The sequence below is a fragment of the Carettochelys insculpta genome, chromosome 1, assembly GCF_033958435.1.
Source record: "Carettochelys insculpta isolate YL-2023 chromosome 1, ASM3395843v1, whole genome shotgun sequence".
In the NCBI taxonomy this organism is placed as follows: domain Eukaryota; kingdom Metazoa; phylum Chordata; order Testudines; family Carettochelyidae; genus Carettochelys; species Carettochelys insculpta.
In genome coordinates, this window is record NC_134137.1 from 179709999 (window position 1) to 179728483 (window position 18485).

General features: G+C 47.4%; 1 protein-coding gene across 1 annotated transcript in view; it reads right to left on the reverse strand.

The window, feature by feature from the left end:
* Positions 1-6137: 6137 nt before the first annotated feature.
* Positions 6138-18485, reverse strand: part of MRPS6 (mitochondrial ribosomal protein S6) — a 93505-nt gene continuing 81157 nt past the window's right edge. The window contains exon 3 of the mRNA XM_074996476.1: positions 6138-6729. Coding sequence (XP_074852577.1) covers positions 6549-6729 — 181 coding nt within the window. The 3' untranslated portion in view covers positions 6138-6548. The remainder of the gene's footprint in view (positions 6730-18485) is intronic.

Sequence of the window (18485 nt, forward strand, 5' to 3'; positions counted from 1 at the left end):
CAGTTTGAAAAAATGGCTGTTCAAGACAGAAAACCAGGATGCACATGAAAACAACCCCACTTAAAAATCACAAGGATTTTTTTTTTTTTGAAGCCAAGCTCAAGCTAGTTATGAGCCTGAAATTTTTAAAAATATGTTTACGGATCGCAATAATGGATCTGTTTGGCCAATCTGAGATGGAGCCGGGGCGGGGGGGAATATTAATATGAATGATTGATGACTTCTCAGGAAAAAATCAATGACAAACTGCTTCTGATCAACAGCTTTAAATTGAGATGGCTTTCTAAAGAAGGTTAGAAACTTGTGAGAAAATTGACATCGTCAATGCTAGACACAAGGTGGGTGAGGTCATAGCTTTTATTGGACCAGCTGCTGAGGGTGACCAATGTTCCCGCTAATCTTTTCCATCCCATGTGGAATAAATTTTTACATCCACTGAGGCATGTGTGAATGTGCACCACCAAGAGACACAAGAAACCTTGGTGTGAAACAGCTGGGTGGCATCTGAAGCTCCTCTGAGTGGCTGCACAAGCACAGTTTACAGGGAACACTGGTGGTAACAGCAACAAACTTTTGAGCTTGGCTTTAGCTACACTTGAGTTAGGTCAATATAACGCTGAGTACGTCAGCCTGCCCATATCTGTGTCTTGCTCATGACAACTTAACTGCCTCACTACACTGATGTAACTCCAGTTCAGCAAGAAGTGTGGGGCTTATGCCAGTGTAGTTAGGGTGATGCAGCGCCTGTGTAGACCCTGGGTGACTTACATCAGCTGTTAGCTGCCTTGCTGGACAATTTACAGGAGGTGTGAAACTGACACGAAAGTTGGACTGTCACTGGGCTGGGTGGGGAGCTCCAGCTAGAGCCTTTTGGCCACCCCCCCAGGCTGCCTGCTGGGCTGCGCACACACCCACTCCCAGCTGCCAGGTGGGCAGCTGCCCAGAGGTTTCAGGCTCCACACGGCTGGGAGCACTGCTGCTCCCCTGGCTCTCAGCTCCCTGCTCAGTAAGGGGAGCCCAGCTGTAGCAGGAAGCCAAGGGAGCAGCCTCACTCAGGGTTGGAAGCAGGGAGCTAGGTGGGCACAGCCTGGCAGCTGCCCAGAGGCTTTCCACTCCCCACTTCCTGCTGGGAGTCTGGCAGCTGCAGGGAGCGGAGAGCCTGGGCAGGCAGCACATTGGGGTGGGCAGCCAGGCTCCTGGTGGGAATGTGCCCACAGAGCTGATCCAGTCTCTCATCCCCCCCCCACGCTTGTCCCTTAGCTCAGCTGAAGCACTCACGGTGCGGATGTGCACCACTGACCCAAGGCAGCTAGTGTGGACATGAGCCGCTACAGGGAAGTTGACCCTGACTTAGCATTCGAGTGTGGACCTGCTCTTACACAGAGCCCTCCTTCAGGCCCAGCTAATGAGCAATGCGGTAAAAACCAAGGTGAAACAGTTTAACACAAGTAGTTGACACTTATTTCAAGGGATTATTCAAGATGAAATGTCCATTTCACTACCATGGGACCAACTTAGCTACAACCTTGGGCATCACCAAAGACAGGCAATACCTAAGGGCTTGTCTACCGTGTCACTTGACTGCATTGTAACTTTCTCACTCAGAGGTGTGAAAAAACACACACACACCCCCGAGCGCAGCAAGTCACAGCACTGTAAAATGCCAGTGTTAAAGAAGTTAAATTTGCAGATGACACTAAGCTAGGAGGAGAGATAGATAGGGGGCTGGAGCACATGACCTATGAGGAGAGGCTGAGGGATCTGGGCTCATTTAGTTTGCAGAAGAGAACAGTGAGGGGCAATTTAATAGCAGCCTTCAACTTCCTGAAAGGGGGCTCTAAAAAGGATGGAGAGAAACTGTTCTCAGTGGTGACAGACGGCAGAACAAGGAGCAATGGTCTCAAGTTACAAAGGGAGAGGTATACGTTTTTCCTAATATCCAACTATCTCACCAGGAGGGTGGTGAAGCACTGGAATGCATTGCCTAGAGGGTGGTGGAATCTCCATTCCCTAGAGGTTTTTAAGTCCCAGCTTGACAAAGTCCTGGCTGGGATGACTTAGTTGGGGTTGATCCTGCTTTACAGGGGTAGGGCTGGACTCAATGACCTCCTGAGGTCCCTTCCAGGCCTAGGAGTCTAAGCTACTAGTGCTGGGACCGGTGCTTCCAGCTCTCCTAGCTACTCCCCTGGTTTATCTACAGCTTTGGTGCCGGGACTATACTGCCACAACAGCGCTTTAAATTTGGCTTTGCAGACAGGTACTAGGCAGGTAAGTCGACTGCAGATACACAATTCTAGATAAATTGATTCTAGCTACACAATTGCCATATCTGCAATTGACTTACCTGGCCATCTTCACAGAGGGAGGTCGATGGGAAACACTCTCCTGTCACTCTCCCTTACTCCTTGTGATATTGAGTACAGGGGTCAAACTGCCAACCCTAGATAGTTCAATTTCTTGCATCTCTACCAGGTGCATGAAATCAAACTCCAGAAAATCAATCTAGACTAGGATGATCTTCCAAGTAGTCTTGACATACTCTAAGACTCTGGGCTACACCGGCTCCAGCAGCAAAGTATACATTTAAAATGCATCCTTTAAAATACTCAAATCTCCAAAATAACAGTGTTCTGTCAGCACTGATGCTCAAAGCTCTTGAAGTTGACACGACCATTAAAAAGTATTTGCACAGACTAGTCACATGCCAGCAACAGGCACAGACTGTGTCTTTACAGAACAAAATCACTGCAAGCAAAAAACTTACAGAAGCAAAAGAAGAGGCTCTGGTGAGGCCCTTGGAAAACTTGGCCTTGAGTACTATTACAGTACAGCATGCTGAGTCAGTGATGCTGAAGGAACTCGTGGAGATGCAAGATTTTGTGTGTGGGTGGATGTGTGAGAAAGGGTGTCAACAAAGAAGCTATTTAAGATAGAACAAGGGGACGTAGGGTCTGTTCACTGAAACCACACAGGCATACTTGTTGTCTGGCTTTGACATAGCCCATAGGAACCACTGTTGAGCTTTTGGAAGAACTGTCAATCAGTATTTTAATACTTACCCACCTCAGTGTGGTGCTGCAAGATTCTCAGATGGCAGGGACCATATAAGAAAATTATGATTTCTAGGAATACAAAACTCCTTCCCTTTCATCCTTGAGAGCGCAAGCTGAGAAAGGCTATAAATATTTTCAACATCTGTTCCTCTAGTTAATAAAATTATTTTTTTTAAAAAACATGCCAATGAATTTTGACATTTTAATGATTTAGAAGTGGTTTGGCAGTACAAAGTTTGTCAACTATCCAGCTTATGCTACACACTTGGAATTGTACTGCAGAAGATCAAGTCTCTCACAACTTATAGACCAGGGGTAGCAGAACCGGAATATCGCACTTGAAACAGCAGTGCTGTTTCAAGCACAGGGAAACGCTGCGGTGTTGCTATTTTGGGCTACACTTGCTTCCCGAAATAGCAATCCTGTGTAGACAAAGCCTAATATCTTCAAGGTCTCTTTAAACCTTCTTTTGTGGCATACTGGCACACACCCATTTAAAGCTGGGATAATTGGGTTTCGGCTTGACGTCTCTCAGGGAGGCGTACGATATTTCCACTAGCAAGTTGTGTCACACTTTGGCCCCTATTCAACTCATCTTGGAATCCCTGAGAATTCTGCCACTGATTAGACCAAGCTCTAGTCTGCCAAAAGAGGTATGAAAGTTTGTGACCTTTCTGAGGTCCCAAGCCTACAAGGACTTATGCATGCACTTAACATTAAGCATGCAGCCAATAAATGGATCTTCTTTTGGAACAGTGTACTTAAAAGCTAGGGATTGGAACCAAACCTAAGTAAGAAATCACATTTTACATTTCTACACTATACTCTCAAAAGGCATTAGGCTAACGCCAGCCAAAGCGCATTTATACACATACAGGGCTCTGTTAAAATTCTCTTCTTTCCCATTTTGCAAAGTTAAAGTCTTACAATTGGCCTTTTTGTTACAACAACACACAGAACACAAGATCCCAGCTTCAGGCAAAGCTTTATTAAACTAGATCCAAACAATTGCATTCCTTTTAGTTTCTTAAACAAATTTTACAGCAAGAAATATCTGACAGGAACCTAACAACAAAAGTGTAGTGTTCACGCCCTGGTGCAGTGAAATGTAGCATAGGTGTAGAGTAGTGTGGACAAACAAGCTAATTAGTTTAAGATGGAGCTCGATAAATTTATAAATGGGATTACTCGACAGGGTTGCCTGCAATAATATAACTGAAGAATTCCGTTCCTATCCTGCGTTCCCCTTTTTCATTTCTTCGATGTGCAAAGTAATGAATAGTTTGAAAAGGTGGAGAGGCGTGAAGGAGATTCTGCCTTATCTTAGATTAGACATTCTTGTCTTTGCTGTAGGAATCTGCAGCTGAAGGGAGAGTAGCAGGGTTATGGCTTCCTCCCCACCCTTGCTGGTCACTTTTCTTTTTAATAAAAAGAGAATTTGTTCTTATCTTTCACCTCATTTTAATTAAACTTCTTATGGCTACAGCATCACCTTTGGAAAAATGAAACGGCAGACTCCAGGAGCAAGATAAACGAATTCATTTTGCCTTTTAAGGGAGTACTTGCAGAGCAACGTAACTAACAAACCCCTCCAAAGCCCTGTGGGAGTCACAGTTGAGTTCTTAGATTGGTCTCTTGATCTCCACTTCAGGAAGGTTTACAGACACAGCAGGCCCAGTTGGAGAGCATCCTACATGGTGTGGAGAGAAGAGGGGCACAATGAGGATTTCCTCAGGGCTCTAACAGACTCATAGAAAACCTCCAGAAAGTAGTGCTCCATTGCACTGGTACCGTGAGCCCCTTCTGACAACAAAAATTACTTAAATGACCTCAGGAAGCAGGGAACTGAAGGGCTGGGGCCCAAAGTCAGAGACCCACTACTACAGTTGGAAGAAAACAAAGATCAGTGTCTTCAGTCACCGTTGGTGGCTTGTAACCCAAGCTCTGCAGACCAGGACTGAAGCCATCGGGCTTTGGTTTCATCCTTGCGTCATAGGGTGGAGCCCTAGGCTGAGTAAGTCTAATACCAACTTTCATGAGGATCATGACCCACAGTTTGAGAACTCCTGCTTTAGTGGTATTACCTACCATGTCTCCTCCTGCTTTCTCCAGCACCACAGGAATAGTGGAAAGCCAAAAGAGATTTTCTATTTTGCTTGAAATGTTTCTATATGTAAAATGTCAGGTGACTCCAGCTCATAGTAAAACAAAGGACAGTGTCTTGTATTTTTCTGCTCACTTTAGACCTGTCATTCTCAAAATTACCATTTGGAAGTCTCAAACCAGTCCAATAGAGAGTGTTGTTTTACTTAGAGGCAACCTTGGTGGTATATTCAGAACAGTACAGTAGGGCATCGATTTACATGAGAGTTCCGTTCCCACACAATCATGAAACCTGAATTTGGCATACATTGGGAGTGGCTTTTTCCCCAGGAGGAATGCATGTTCTGCAGCCAGGGAAGCAGCAGGAGCTCCTTTTGAAAGGTAGAGTCCTGGGGTTGTGGGGAAAGGGGGGTTGGGGAGGATTAAGCCTGGTGGTGGGTTGGGGCTGTTGAGAGGGGATACGGTGTAGAGCTGAGCCAGACCCACGCAGGTGGGGAGGCAGTTGAATCGGGGCAGGGGGAGTTGAGCTAGAGCCATGTGGCGGGGTGGGGACCTGGTCCACAGGAGGTTTCAACCAGGGCTGTGCACATGGAGTTTGAACTTGCGTGAGGGGGTTGAACAAGAGCAGTGGGGGGGGGGGGGTTGACCTAGAGCCATACTTGGGTGATGAGCCAGTAGGGGGTTGAAAGGGGCCAGGGGGGTTGTGCCAGAGTTGCGAGCAGGGGTGGTGAGGCAGGGCCATGCGCAGGTGGTGAGCAGGGCTTGGGGCGGGGTTCAACTGGGACCACACAGGGCCAAGGGAGATTGAGCCAGGGCCTGGTGGAGAGAAATTTTGGGTTGTGCTTGACTCACGTTAATGTGAGTAAAGTGCAACTCGAAATTGTGCATTTTGAGGGTTGACAGTATATTAGAATGCCTTATGGCAGGATGTATGTATAACATTTCCCTGCACTTTTCATAGTCTTCAACAATAAACAAAGCTTATTTTAATCACCTTTATTTTCCTCATTTACAGTTTAAAAAATCATATTACTATATAGTATTGTCCAACAGAGCTTTTCCAGTCTGTGTACATGTACAAAGTCTGAAATAATCTTACTGAAAAAAAGCTATTTTTAGTTTCCTGATGAGTAGACAGAACTTCATTGGATGTAATGCTTTACAAGCACAGCAAATCAATTTTTAACAATAGACTTCAACTATTAAGATAAGCATACCAATTAAACTATTTAATTTACAAAAAAAAACTAAAAAAAAAAACTAAAGGTTACATTAATTCCAGATGCCATAACACTAGAATAGATCACTCTATACAGCGACAAAAATTATGACTACAATTGCATTCCAAAGCAGCACTAAAATAAAAAGTTTCAGCTATGATCTTTCAGATAATCATTTTTTCTTGGTATACAGTTTATCTTCATAGTTGACTGGGATTATTCCACTGCATGCTACTGTCTTTGAGACTGGATGCTTTAAAATAGTAGACCTAATTACATCAATATCGCGTCCTAAATGGTCCATCATCGTTGAAACGATCGCAGGTGGGCCATCAAAGTCTACCAAAAAATACCTGTAATGGAAAACACACATAAACACCATAAAACAAAATATACACAGCACAAAAGCTTTTATTCATAGCATCATTCTGCTGTTACTGGAAGTTCCATTATTTTCAATAAATATCATTTATTTTGTTTTTTGAACTGTTTCAAACACAAAGCTCAGTAGTATTACGGCTTTCAAAATACAGAAGTCAATTTATATAAAGCTACACAAGTGAAAACACAATAAAGATGAGAATCTTTCCTATTCACAGGGAACCATGTCTGTGCTGAATCGGGGTCTCACTCTGTCACGACTTACTGCATGCATTTACACACCTAGTATTTTTCATGCCAGTTAGAAGTGACATTTATTTCAGTTAAACAAACTGTTTACTTTCCCTATTCGGATTCAATGCATTTCTCCTCAGAAACCCTTGCCCTGCAGAAAATGGACCAACAAACAGACGTCACTGTCAAACACCCAAAGTTTATACGTAATACGGGCAATATTTCTTCCATCCTACTGCTACTTTACAACTAACTGAGTGGAAGTTTAAAATAGCAGAAGGAAGTAAGAGGGAGGGGGAAAGAGGGAAGAGTTGGAACTAGCCCAAATGAGCATGTATTCGTTAGTGACGTGGTTTTAACGTCTGAAAACCAAGGATGCATGCTGAAATTGTGCAGAGGCAGCCCTAACTTGCACAACTGGCATCAATTCAGCAGCTCAGCACACTGTCAAGTGGTCGCGCTTCTGGTCCTGGATTGCAGAGGTCTTATTCCACTTATATAAAGTATCTCTGGTATTTTTAGCATAAGGCAAGCGTTCCTGGTTACCCTTCTGTTTATCGGTGACAGATGTACCGGATCTTGCCTACTGCAAGGAGAATCCCACTGTCCATTTATACGTCAGCTCTAGTATATCATTTCTGAAGCCACTCATTAAGTCAAGTAAAACGTGTCGGATCTTGTTCTGTTTCTCCATTTTTAATTTTGAAGGAGTCTTTTCGAATTCCAGCGTAATCAGGTGTACTGCTCTTCAGAAACATACACCGTGTGCATAAGTATAAATGCTCTCTCTGCCCCCAAGTATATGTCAGTAGAATGCAAACGTGAGACAACCACAAAGGGGAACCACATTTTCTTCACACAATCCAGAACAATCCACACTCAAAACAACCAGAGGCAAAGGTACCAACTAGTTTTACTTGGAAATTATACCTGACGTAGTATTTTTCCCTAAAGTAAGGGTCAGATTCTAATGCAATCTAATTTTAGATGATCACGGTGCAATACAAAGATGCTGATAAATGCAACATACGCCAGGCTTTCAAGATTAGAAACTGGGTCGACAGATGTGTCAGGATATGGAGTGCAGCGAATGTGTCGACAACAAAAAGTTAGATATATTTCATAATACAGAAAATATAAGGAAAACAGATATGTTGGTGGTGGGGGAGACTGGCTCCAGGCCCTCCTGGAAGGGCCAAGGCCTCGGGCAGAGAAGGGGGAGGTTGGGGGCTAGCCTGCCCTAGCCAGCCCCTCTGTGCTGCATGGACTATGCCAGCAAGGGTTCTGGTGGCTATTTAGAGGCCCCAGAGCTCCAGCCACTGTCATGGCTGCAGTAGCAGTTGCAGGGAGACCCAGATCCTTTTAATTTCCAGGCCCCAGTTTCACCTCCCCCCGCCCCCCGATCCCCAATGGCAGCCTTGGCTAGCATGCTAGCTGGAGTAGAGCTAACGCATGTCCGTCGACCCAGGCTGGGAGGCTCGCTCCTCACTACAGTACAGATATACTCTGCATGCCGCTTAATGAGCAAAAGTGGAGCATAAGTGCACTGTACAGCTGCACAGAAGTGAATGCTATGCACAAGCAGAAAGCAATAAAGGAAGATTTCCTTAACCAAGTACTCTTGAACCTCTTTAATCCAGCAACCCTGGGAAGCAGGGGACACCAGACTGAAGAATTTGCTGGGCTAGGGAGGGCGCTGCAGGCTCTGGGCATGACGGTGGGGTGCTCACCTGGCGCCTTGCTCTTGGAGACACACAGGGCTCCACACCCCTCACCGCTCCCAGGCACTGCCCCACTCCCCCACCACCACTGCTATGAGAGCAGCGGGGGAAAGCCTCAGGGGAAGCATGATACTCTACTGCTCTCCTCCCAGCTGGGGGTGGGGATGGGAATGGGACAGCAGTGTACACAGCCATTCCCTCCTCCACCTGCCATGGTCTGTACTACTGGTACCCCTGGATTACGGACACCCAGGATACAGAGGTTAAACGTATTCCCAGCCCCTCAAGGAATGTGTAGCTATGGATACCAATAACCTTGTGTAGCAGACTTCCAGCGGTTTAGAAAACCAAATTAAAGTCCCAGATTCCCCTGTATTAGGCTTGGATGGCAAAACCTCCCATGATCCTAATTAAAGGAGTTGCCTGTACTGAAGTAACTAGCTCCTTTGGGGCAGATCTTCAGCAGAGGTAAACTGTCATTGCTCTGTAGAAGTCAGCCAGAACAATGACAATTTACACCCCCTGACTTCAACAGGAATAGTTTTGTGAACAAAATTCTCTCATGATTGCTCTAATGAGATCTAACTGCAAAGTCTCCCCTCCAGAAGTTCAATGGAAAGCAGGGTTGGGCCAAATATATTTGGAAAACCTGAAATGTCTTAGTCCTTTCTTATCTCCAATAAGTAAGAGAAGTCACATACTTCAGATGTTATAAAAAATATTATGGGTAAAGCCTAACAACAGTGGAATAAATTACAACTCTAACATTTTCCAAAGACTGTGCCTGGCTAAGAAAGGAAAATCCTATTTTCTGTTAAAATATTGACTACCAAAGGAAAGATGCAGGACTCTGAAATCCTTTCATATGTAAAACCAAAAAGGAAAGGCAAGCAAGTTCTAATAGACTGTGTACTACAGCAAGCTTTGCATGCTCTTGAGCAGTTTGCAGTACCATTCATTCATAAACCGCCCTGCTTTTCCATGCTATTTTGTCTTGGATTTACAGAATTTCATTCCAGTTCTAAATGCAAGTTGTGTGCTGCTTTTTACTGTGCTCCTAAAACTGCAATAGCTTTTCTCCCAAAGGCAGGTTTACAACTCCACAGTCTCTCACACATAAGCAGACAGTGGAAATTTCCACTGACACACAGTTGATAAATGAAACGGGGGAGGGGAAGGATGAGCTGTGTCTTTTTCATAGAAGAGATATTTTATCTGAAGATACAAATATGCAGCAGTTGGAAGAATGCAATTTATAAACACCAAATACCCTCCCTTCAGTGTAATAAAGCACCAAATGCTGTGATGTATAAATAGGAGGGAGAAAAAAACAAGGGTTGGGGTTTTTGTTTGTTTGTTTGGGTTTTTTTTCCCCTCATTAATTTAATTGTACTTAAAACACAGAAACAAAACAAAAACTCTGCTGCGATTCATGAGCTGATCTGGAACCCTGGCCATAATGTCAAATGTATTTAGTCAATGACCTATCTAGAGGTGGATACAGGAATTTAAACCCGCAGTTCAATAGCGCACACAGCAGCCTAATATTTTTCTCAGTTTCTAACAGTAAGCTATGAATAGACATGCAAATATTGCAGATACTATTTGTCAGGTGACCAAAATAAAACACCAGCAATGCTGAGAGGAGGAGAAAAAAAAATCAGTGTAGAAGAGAAATAGCCTCTTTTGCAAGCACGGCTGGAAAATGGAGTTTCAGCTATCCTGGAGTTAGCTAAGTCACCACGGGAGAAATGCAGGGAAATTCCATTGACTCACTGCGAGACCACGGTTGTTTCTGTGACCCTGTTCTACTGTAAATAGAATAGTAATTTAAATACAGAACAACAGAACCTTTATTTGCTGAGAACAACAAGAAGTCCTGTATCAGAGGGGTAGCCGTGTTAGTCTGGATCTGTAGAGCAACGAAGGGTCCTGTGGCACCTTATAGACTAACAGAAAAGTTTAGAGCATGAGCTTTCGTGAGTTAACTCACTTCTTCAGATGCTGGTCCTGGAAATCTGCAAGGCCAGGTATAAATAGGCCAGAGTAAGGCTGGGGATAACGAGGTTAGCTCAGTCAGGCAGGCTGAGTTGTATTGTCATCAGTAGATCTGGAGGTGTGAACTCCAAGAGAGGGGAAGCTGCTTTTGTATTTAGCCAGCCATTCACAGTCTTTGTTTAATCCTGAGCTGAGGGTATTGAATTTGCAGATGAATTGTAGCTCAGCAATTTCTCTTTGGAGTCTGTTCTTGAAATTTCTTTGCTGCAGGATAGCTACTTTTAAATCCGCTACTGCATGTCCTGGGAGATTGAAGTGCTCTCCTATGGGTTTTTGTATATTGCCATTTCTGATGTCTGATTTGTGTGCATTTATTCTTTTACGTAGGGACTGTCCAGTTTGTCCGATGTATATGGCAGAGGGGCATTGCTGGCACATGATGGCATAAATTACATTGGTAGATGTGCAGCTGAATGAGCCCACAATGGTGTGGCTGATCCTGTTAGGTCCTGTAATGATGTTGCTGGTGTGTATATGTGGGCAGAGCTGGCAACGAGGTTTGTTGCATGGATGGGTCCCTGAGATAGAGTGACTGTGGTGCGGTGTATAGTTGCTTGTTAGGATTTGTTTTAGGTTGGCAGGTTGTCTGTGAGCAATGATAGGTCTGCCTCCCAAGGCCTGTGAAAGTGGGGGATCATTGTCCAGGATGGGTTGTAGATCCCTGATGATGCGCTGTAGAGGTTTTAGTTGAGGACTGTAGGTGATGGCTAGTGGTGTTCTGTTGGTTTCTCTCTTGGGCTTGTCCTGTAGTAGGAGGCTTCGTGGCACACGTCTGGCTCTGTTGATTTGTTTTCTCACTTCCTCAGGTGGGTATTGCAGTCTCAGGAATGCTTGGTGCAGATCCTGTAGGTGTTTGTCTCTGTCGGAGGGGTTGGAACAAATGCGGTTATATCTAAGTGCTTGGCTGTAAACGATGGATCGTGTGGTGTGTCTGGGATGGAAGCTGGAGGCATGGAGGTAGGAGTAGCGGTCAGTGGGTTTACGGTACAGGGTGGTACTGATGTGTCCACTGTGTATAAGCACGGTAGTGTCAAGGAAGTGGATCTCCTGTGTAGATTGGTCCAGGCTGAGCTTGATGTTGGGGTGGAAGTTGTTGAAGTCCCGGTGGAATTCCTCCAGAGTCTCCTTCCCATGGGTCCAGATGATGAAGATGTCGTCAATGTAGCGTAAATAGAGCCGGGGTGTTAGTGGACGAGAGTTGAGGAAGCGTTGTTCTAGGTCAGCCATGAAAATATTGGCATATTCCATCAATAATACTGAAAAGGTACAGACAGACAAAGAAAAATGGTGTTTGCGAATTTACGAGACTTGCTTTATGGATTTTAACTTTTATCTTTTAACATGTGTTGTTGACAATTTGTGTTTTAATATAAAGATTTAAATTTTTGAACCTCAACATCTACAGCCACTAAATCGTTGTCTAGAAGCCTCTACTGCAGGGGAGGGCAAACACCACTGCCGCTGTATTTTCCTGCACTTCCATCAGTGAGAGCTGTGGCAAGCAGTGTCAAAGTCCGTACCACTTCCTGCAGCTTCCATTGGCTAGAAATGGTGATCCACAATCAATGGGAGCTCTAACAACACCCCCATCTCTTCGTACCTGCAGAGGCACATGTAATCATAGCAGCAGCTACATCTGGCGACTTACCACCATTTTATTGCCCACATCTGCTCTACTGGTTGACCCCATATGATTTCCTGTAACTGTGAACATTTAAATATACGATAATTAAATTCTGCCAAACTTATCTACACTCCAGAAGAAGAGAACCAGTATGAATAGCAGTGACCACTCTTGTAGTTGTACTGGAAAATACAAGACGACATTTGTTTCTGCTCAGTCCTCACTGGACCATAGAATGAAGAATTTGAGGAATTTGCAACGCCGCATGAACAGGCAGCAGTTACACAGACAGATGCTGTAATGGTTTTGTTTGTACTACACATATGCCTTCTAAAATAATAACTTGTAAAAAACATAACAATTGCTGACAATATATCGATCCCAGCTTTATTGCGACCATCATTCAAGAAAATCCATTACATTTAGCCAGCGTGTCTGCACTAAAGATGTTAAGGAAACAAGTATAAGGGTCAACCATACCAGCACATCAGAACATCAAGATGCATACTGTGTCATTTCCTCCAGGGTACACAGAAATCGTCTCCCACAATAAAAATATGTGATGGCTCAAAATATCAATGAAGAAAGCCACATCTAGTGGAAGATGACTTTCAACCTACCAGTTTGCACCGCTACAGTACACAATATTTGAGACTGACAAGATGCAAGACAGGGTTAAAGAAAGAGAAGTTACTCACCGTAGTAATGATGGTTCTTCGAGATGTGTCCCCGTGGGTGCTCCACAATAGGTGTCGGGCTCGCCCGGCGCCACAGATCGGAATTCTTCCAGCAGTTTCTCCTGGATCGCTCCCTTGCGCGTCCCCGGCCACGTGCGCGATCCGGTCCCCGCCAGTTCCTTGACCAACCGCCTCAGATGCTCCTGAAAAACACTAGACAGAGATCTGAAGCGGGGAGGATGGGCGGGTGGTGGAGCACCCACGGGGACACATCTCGAAGAACCATTGTTACTACAGGTGAGTAACTTCTCTTTCTTCATAGAGTGTCCCCGTGGGTGTTCCACAATAGGTGACTACCCAGCAGTAACCCAAGAAAGGAGGTGGGTAATCGGTTTACATGCAGCTTGCCCCCGAAAGGACTGCTGTCGAGAGGCGGGTATCCTCTTGGAATACCCAATGTAGGGCACAATGCTTGGCGAAGGTGTCATAGGATGACCAGGTCGCCGCTCTACAGATGTCCTTCAACACAATGCCCTTAAAGAAGGCTGTTGACGCCGCCACTGCCCTGGTGGAGTGAGCCCTGGGTGGGGCCAGCAAAGGAGTCTTTCGAAGTTCGTAGCACATTTTTATATAGGATACAATGTGCTTTGAGATTCTCTGTGAAGAGAGACCTTCTCCTTTTGACCTGGGAGCGAGAGAGACTAGAAGCCTGTCCGTTTTCCGGAAGGACTTAGTTCTGTCTATGTAGAAGGCCAACGCCCTTCTCACATCCAGCAGATGCAGGCATGCCTCCTTGCTGGAGCTGTGAGGCTTCGGGTAAAAAGAGGGTAAAACTATTGGCTCGTTAAGATGGAATTCTAATGAAACTTTTGGAACAAAGGCTAGGTGCAGCCGTAAGGTTACCACCTCCTTTGAGAATACTGTGCAGGGCGGCGTTGCCATAACTGCTGCAAGCTCACTGACCCTGCGAGCTGACGTAATTGCAAGGAGGAAGGTTGTTTTTATCGTAAGGAGACATAGGGGAACCATGGCTAATGGTTCAAAAGGTGGACCCGTGAGCGTGCCGAGTACCAGGTCCAGGTTCCACGATGGCAGAAGCGGTTTCCGAGGGGGATACAGGTTTACCAACCCCTTCAAGGACCTGGTAACGATAGGATGGGCAAATACCGTGGGCCCCTCCTCTGTATGTCGAAAGGCTGATATAGCAGCGAGGTGGACTTTTAGCGAGGATAATGAAAGTCCGCCCCCCTTGAGGTCCAAAAAATATTCAAGTATGACTGGTATAGGAACAGCAAGGGGAGCTAACTGTTTGGCGGAACACCAGGCTATGAATCGAGTCCATTTCTGCTTATAAAAGTCTTCCTGGTGGAGGTCCTTCGGCTACTTTCCAGGACTTGTTGTACTCCCTCCGTGCATGTACTTTCTAAGGAGCTGAGCCATGGATTTAGCCATGCTTGTAGGCGCAGGCTCTGAGGGCTCAGGTGCACTATGGACCCCTGGGACTGCGTGAGTAGGTCCCACGCCACCAGTAGGGGGAGCGGTGGGCGGTCCGACATGCGCAGAAGCAACGGAAACCATTGCTGCCGATCCCACGTTGGGACTACTAGTGTCATGCGAGCTCTCTCCCTTCTGGCTTTCTGCAAGACCTTGTGGATAAGTGCTGTGGTGGGGAACGCGTAAAGTAGGGGGCCCTTCCATGGAATCATGAATGCGTCCCCGAGGGACCCCCGCCCCACTCCTGCCCTGGAGCAGTACTGGGGACACTTCTTGTTGTGCTGTGTGGCAAACAGATCGATCTGGGGAAACCCCATGTATGAAAGATCGGTCGTAGCAGATCGGCGTGGATCTGCCATTCGTGCATGAGTGCGAAGCGCCTGCTCAGCTGATCTGCTTTCACGTTGTGAGTGCCCAGCAAGTACGAGGCTTTCAACGTAATGTTGTTGGCGATGCACCAGTTCCACAGTCAGACTGCTTCCGCACATAGGGCACGGGATCGGGCTCCTCCTTGTCGATTTATGTAAAACATAGTGGAGGTATCATCTGTATTGATCCCGACTACTTTGCCACATGTGGTCTTGGAAATGCTTGCAGGCGTTGAACACTGCTCTGAGCTCTAGTATGTTTATGTGCAGTGACTGTTCTGTAGGGGACCATAGCCCTTGCGTCACCTTGTCGCCGATGTGCGCTCCCCATCCTATGTGGGAGGCGTCAGTAGTAAGAAAAATAGAAATTTGTGGTTGGTGAAAGGGCACCCCTGCTAGCAAGTTCTTGGGGTTTACCCACCACGCCAGGGATCTGCGCACCTCTGTCGTGGGCGACACTACCCCGTGAACGGTGTGGGATGCCGGTTTGTAGACGCTCGCCAGCCAATGCTGTAGGCTTCGCATGTGCAATCTGGCATTCTGTACCACAAATGTTGCTGCCGCCATATGGCCCAGCAGCTGTAAGCACGTTAAAACCGGCACCGTGGGGCTGTATGTAATGACTTGCACCAGCGTACTGATGGCGCGAAAGCGGGCGTCGGGCAGATACACCCTTGCTGTGATAGAGTTTATGCGTGCCCCTATGAACTCTGTGTCCTGTGTGGGGTCGGTCTTTGACCTTGCGAGGTTGATGACGAGGCCCAGCGAAGAAAACGTGTCCACTGTGACGCGTATCATGCGTAGGACCTCTGTCTTCAAGGCTCCTTCAGTAGGCAGTCGTCCAGGTATAGAAATATGAATACCCCCTGTCTGTGCAGGTAGGCTGACACCATTGTCAAGGTTTTGGTAAAGACTCTGGGGGCTGAGGAGAGGCCGAACAGAAGAACCCTGTACTGGAAGTGTTCCTTGCCGACCATGAAGTGGAGGAAGCGCCTGTGTGCCGGGTGGATCGTTATATGAAAGTAAGCATCTTGTAAGTAGAGGGCTGCAAACCAATCTCCATCGTCCAGTGCCGTGAGTATGGAGGCGACTGTAATCATCCGAAACCGTTGCTTGCGCAAGTAGCGGTTGAGGCCCCGAAGATCTAAGATGGGCCTCCAGCCTCCTGTTTTCTTCTCTGTGAGGAAGTAGCGTGAATAAAACCCTTTCCCCTGGAATTGTTCCGGCACTCTTTCCACCGCCCCTATGAACATAAGGTGGTCCACCTCCTGTTTGAGCCTCACCTCGTGGGCAGCGTCCCGGAGGTGGGGCCTGGAGGGAGGCTTCGTTGCTGGGAGTGACTGGAAGGGGATTGCGTAACCCGTGGCTATGATCTCCAGCACCCATTTGTCTGCGGTGATCTTTTGCCATTGGGAGTGAAACGGTCTGAGGCGATGATGGAACATGAGATGAGAGTGGCATTGCGCGATGGTAGTGATAGTGCAGCCCTCAACATGCCCGTCAAACTTGTTGCCTTTGGGCCTGTCCCAAGGATGTATGGCTTTGTTGGGAACGTCACCCGGGAGTTCTGTACTGTTGCTGCTGTTGATGTCACCCTTGGTCGTAGCCCCGCTGATACTGCGCACACTGTGGTTGGTATGGGTAGCTTCTTTGCTGAGGGTAATATTTTTTCTTCCTATATGGAGGGGTATAAATACTCAGGGTTCTAAGTGTAGCTCTCGAGTCTTTACTGGAGTGGAGGACCGAGTCGGTTGAGTCTGCAAACAACTTTTGCGTGTCAAAGGGAAGATCCACGATCTTCGCCTGTAGATCCCTCGGGATGCCCAATGTCTGGAGCCAGGATTCTCTACGCATGACCACTGCTGTAGCCGTTGAGCGTGCCGCCGTATCTGCCACATCCAGGGCGATCTGGACTCCCGTTCTCGAAGCGGTGTAGCCCTCTTGCACAATTGCCTTTAACACCAGCTTCTTATCTTCCGGAAGTGAATCCATGAGAGAAGTAAGCCTGGAGTAATTATCGAAGTTATGGTTTGCTAGGTGTGCCGCATAATTTGCCGTTCTCAATAGCAGGGTGGACGAGGGATATACCTTCCGGCCAAACAGCTCTAGCTTCTTGGCATCTTTGTCCGATCCCCCCGATTTCTACTGAGAAGTCTTTGATCTCTGCTGGGACGATTTGACCACCAGTGAGTTCGGTTGTGGGTGACTGAAGAGGAACTCCATGCCCTTTGCCGGGACAAAGTACTTCTTGTCCGCTCTTTTATTCATAGGCGGAACAGAGGCCGGAGTCTGCCATATGGTGGTGGCTGACTCCATCATGGCTTCGTCCAGCAGGATAGCAATTTTGGATGAAGCCGGGGGTCTCAAATTTTTCAGGAGTTTGTGATGTTTCTCCTGCACTTCTGCCGTTTGAATGTCTTGCGTGAAAGCCACCCTTTTAAACAGCTCCTGAAATTGTTTAAGGTCATCCAGGGGAGCGACATCCCCGGGGGCCATGGCCTCATCTGGGGAGGATGAGGAAGAACCGCTAGGGTAAACCTCCCTCGAACTCTCAGGTTCCTGCGGTCGATGGTGCACCTGCTCGCTGGAGGATTGCGAAGGAAAGTCTCGGGGTTCTAAAATTAACTCCCCTTGAGATAACTGAGTTTCCATCCCCGCCCGGGAGCGTCCACGGGGGGTATTGGCTGGCCGGGGGGGACCTGCACCTGGGTGTAGGTCTAGGGTGTCTGTGTCCAGCATGATAGGAACGACCATGGCAGCATGGGCCCGGGTCCGGGGACGGAGACCTGGACCACTCTTGGGGTGTGTACCCCCGATGTCTGGGAGAGTGAGACCTCCGTGATGACACAGATAGCGGTGACACTGGTTTGTGATAGTACTCCAGCGGATCCAATACCAGAAAGGGCGAAGGTGGCCCCAGCCATGGTGACATTGGTTGGAGGAACGGAGAAAGAGGTTCTGGATAGGCCGGTGGAGACCCAGGCCTTCTGGGTGGCGTGTGTAGCACAGGGGGAGAGCTTGTTGTTAGCAGCAGCACAGCCCTGTCCGGAGAAGGGCTGCGGTGCCGGGTTTTTGCTCTTGCCCTTCCCCTCCCCTGCGGGGCTGGCACCGCCCCCTGCCGCGCCGGGGATCTCGGCCCCGCTGTCAGCGCCGCGCTCTGCCCACTCAGCTGCGGTGCCCTGCGGATAACGTCCTCCGGTGCCTGCGGGCTCCGTGCCTACTGGTCCTGAACCGTTGGTGCCGCCTGTGGCAGTGCCCCCAGTTCCTGCGCTGGCCTGGCCGCCGCTCTAGGCGCTGCACGTGCCGGCTGTTTTGTAATCGGAGGCTCAGCCTCTGCCACGGTGCCGCTTGCCTGAATATGAGGCTGGGGGCTGTGTGCTCCGCCTGTCCCGCTCGCTGAGACCGCCGGCAGGGATCGAGCTGGGGAGAGCTTCCTCCGTTTTTGCACTGAGGGGATCAGAGAAGCTGCCTTCCTTTTGTGGAACCCAGAGGGCCCTTCTGATTGCCTCTCCGGCGCGTCTGGCTGGAGGGCCTTATCAAACAAGAGCATTT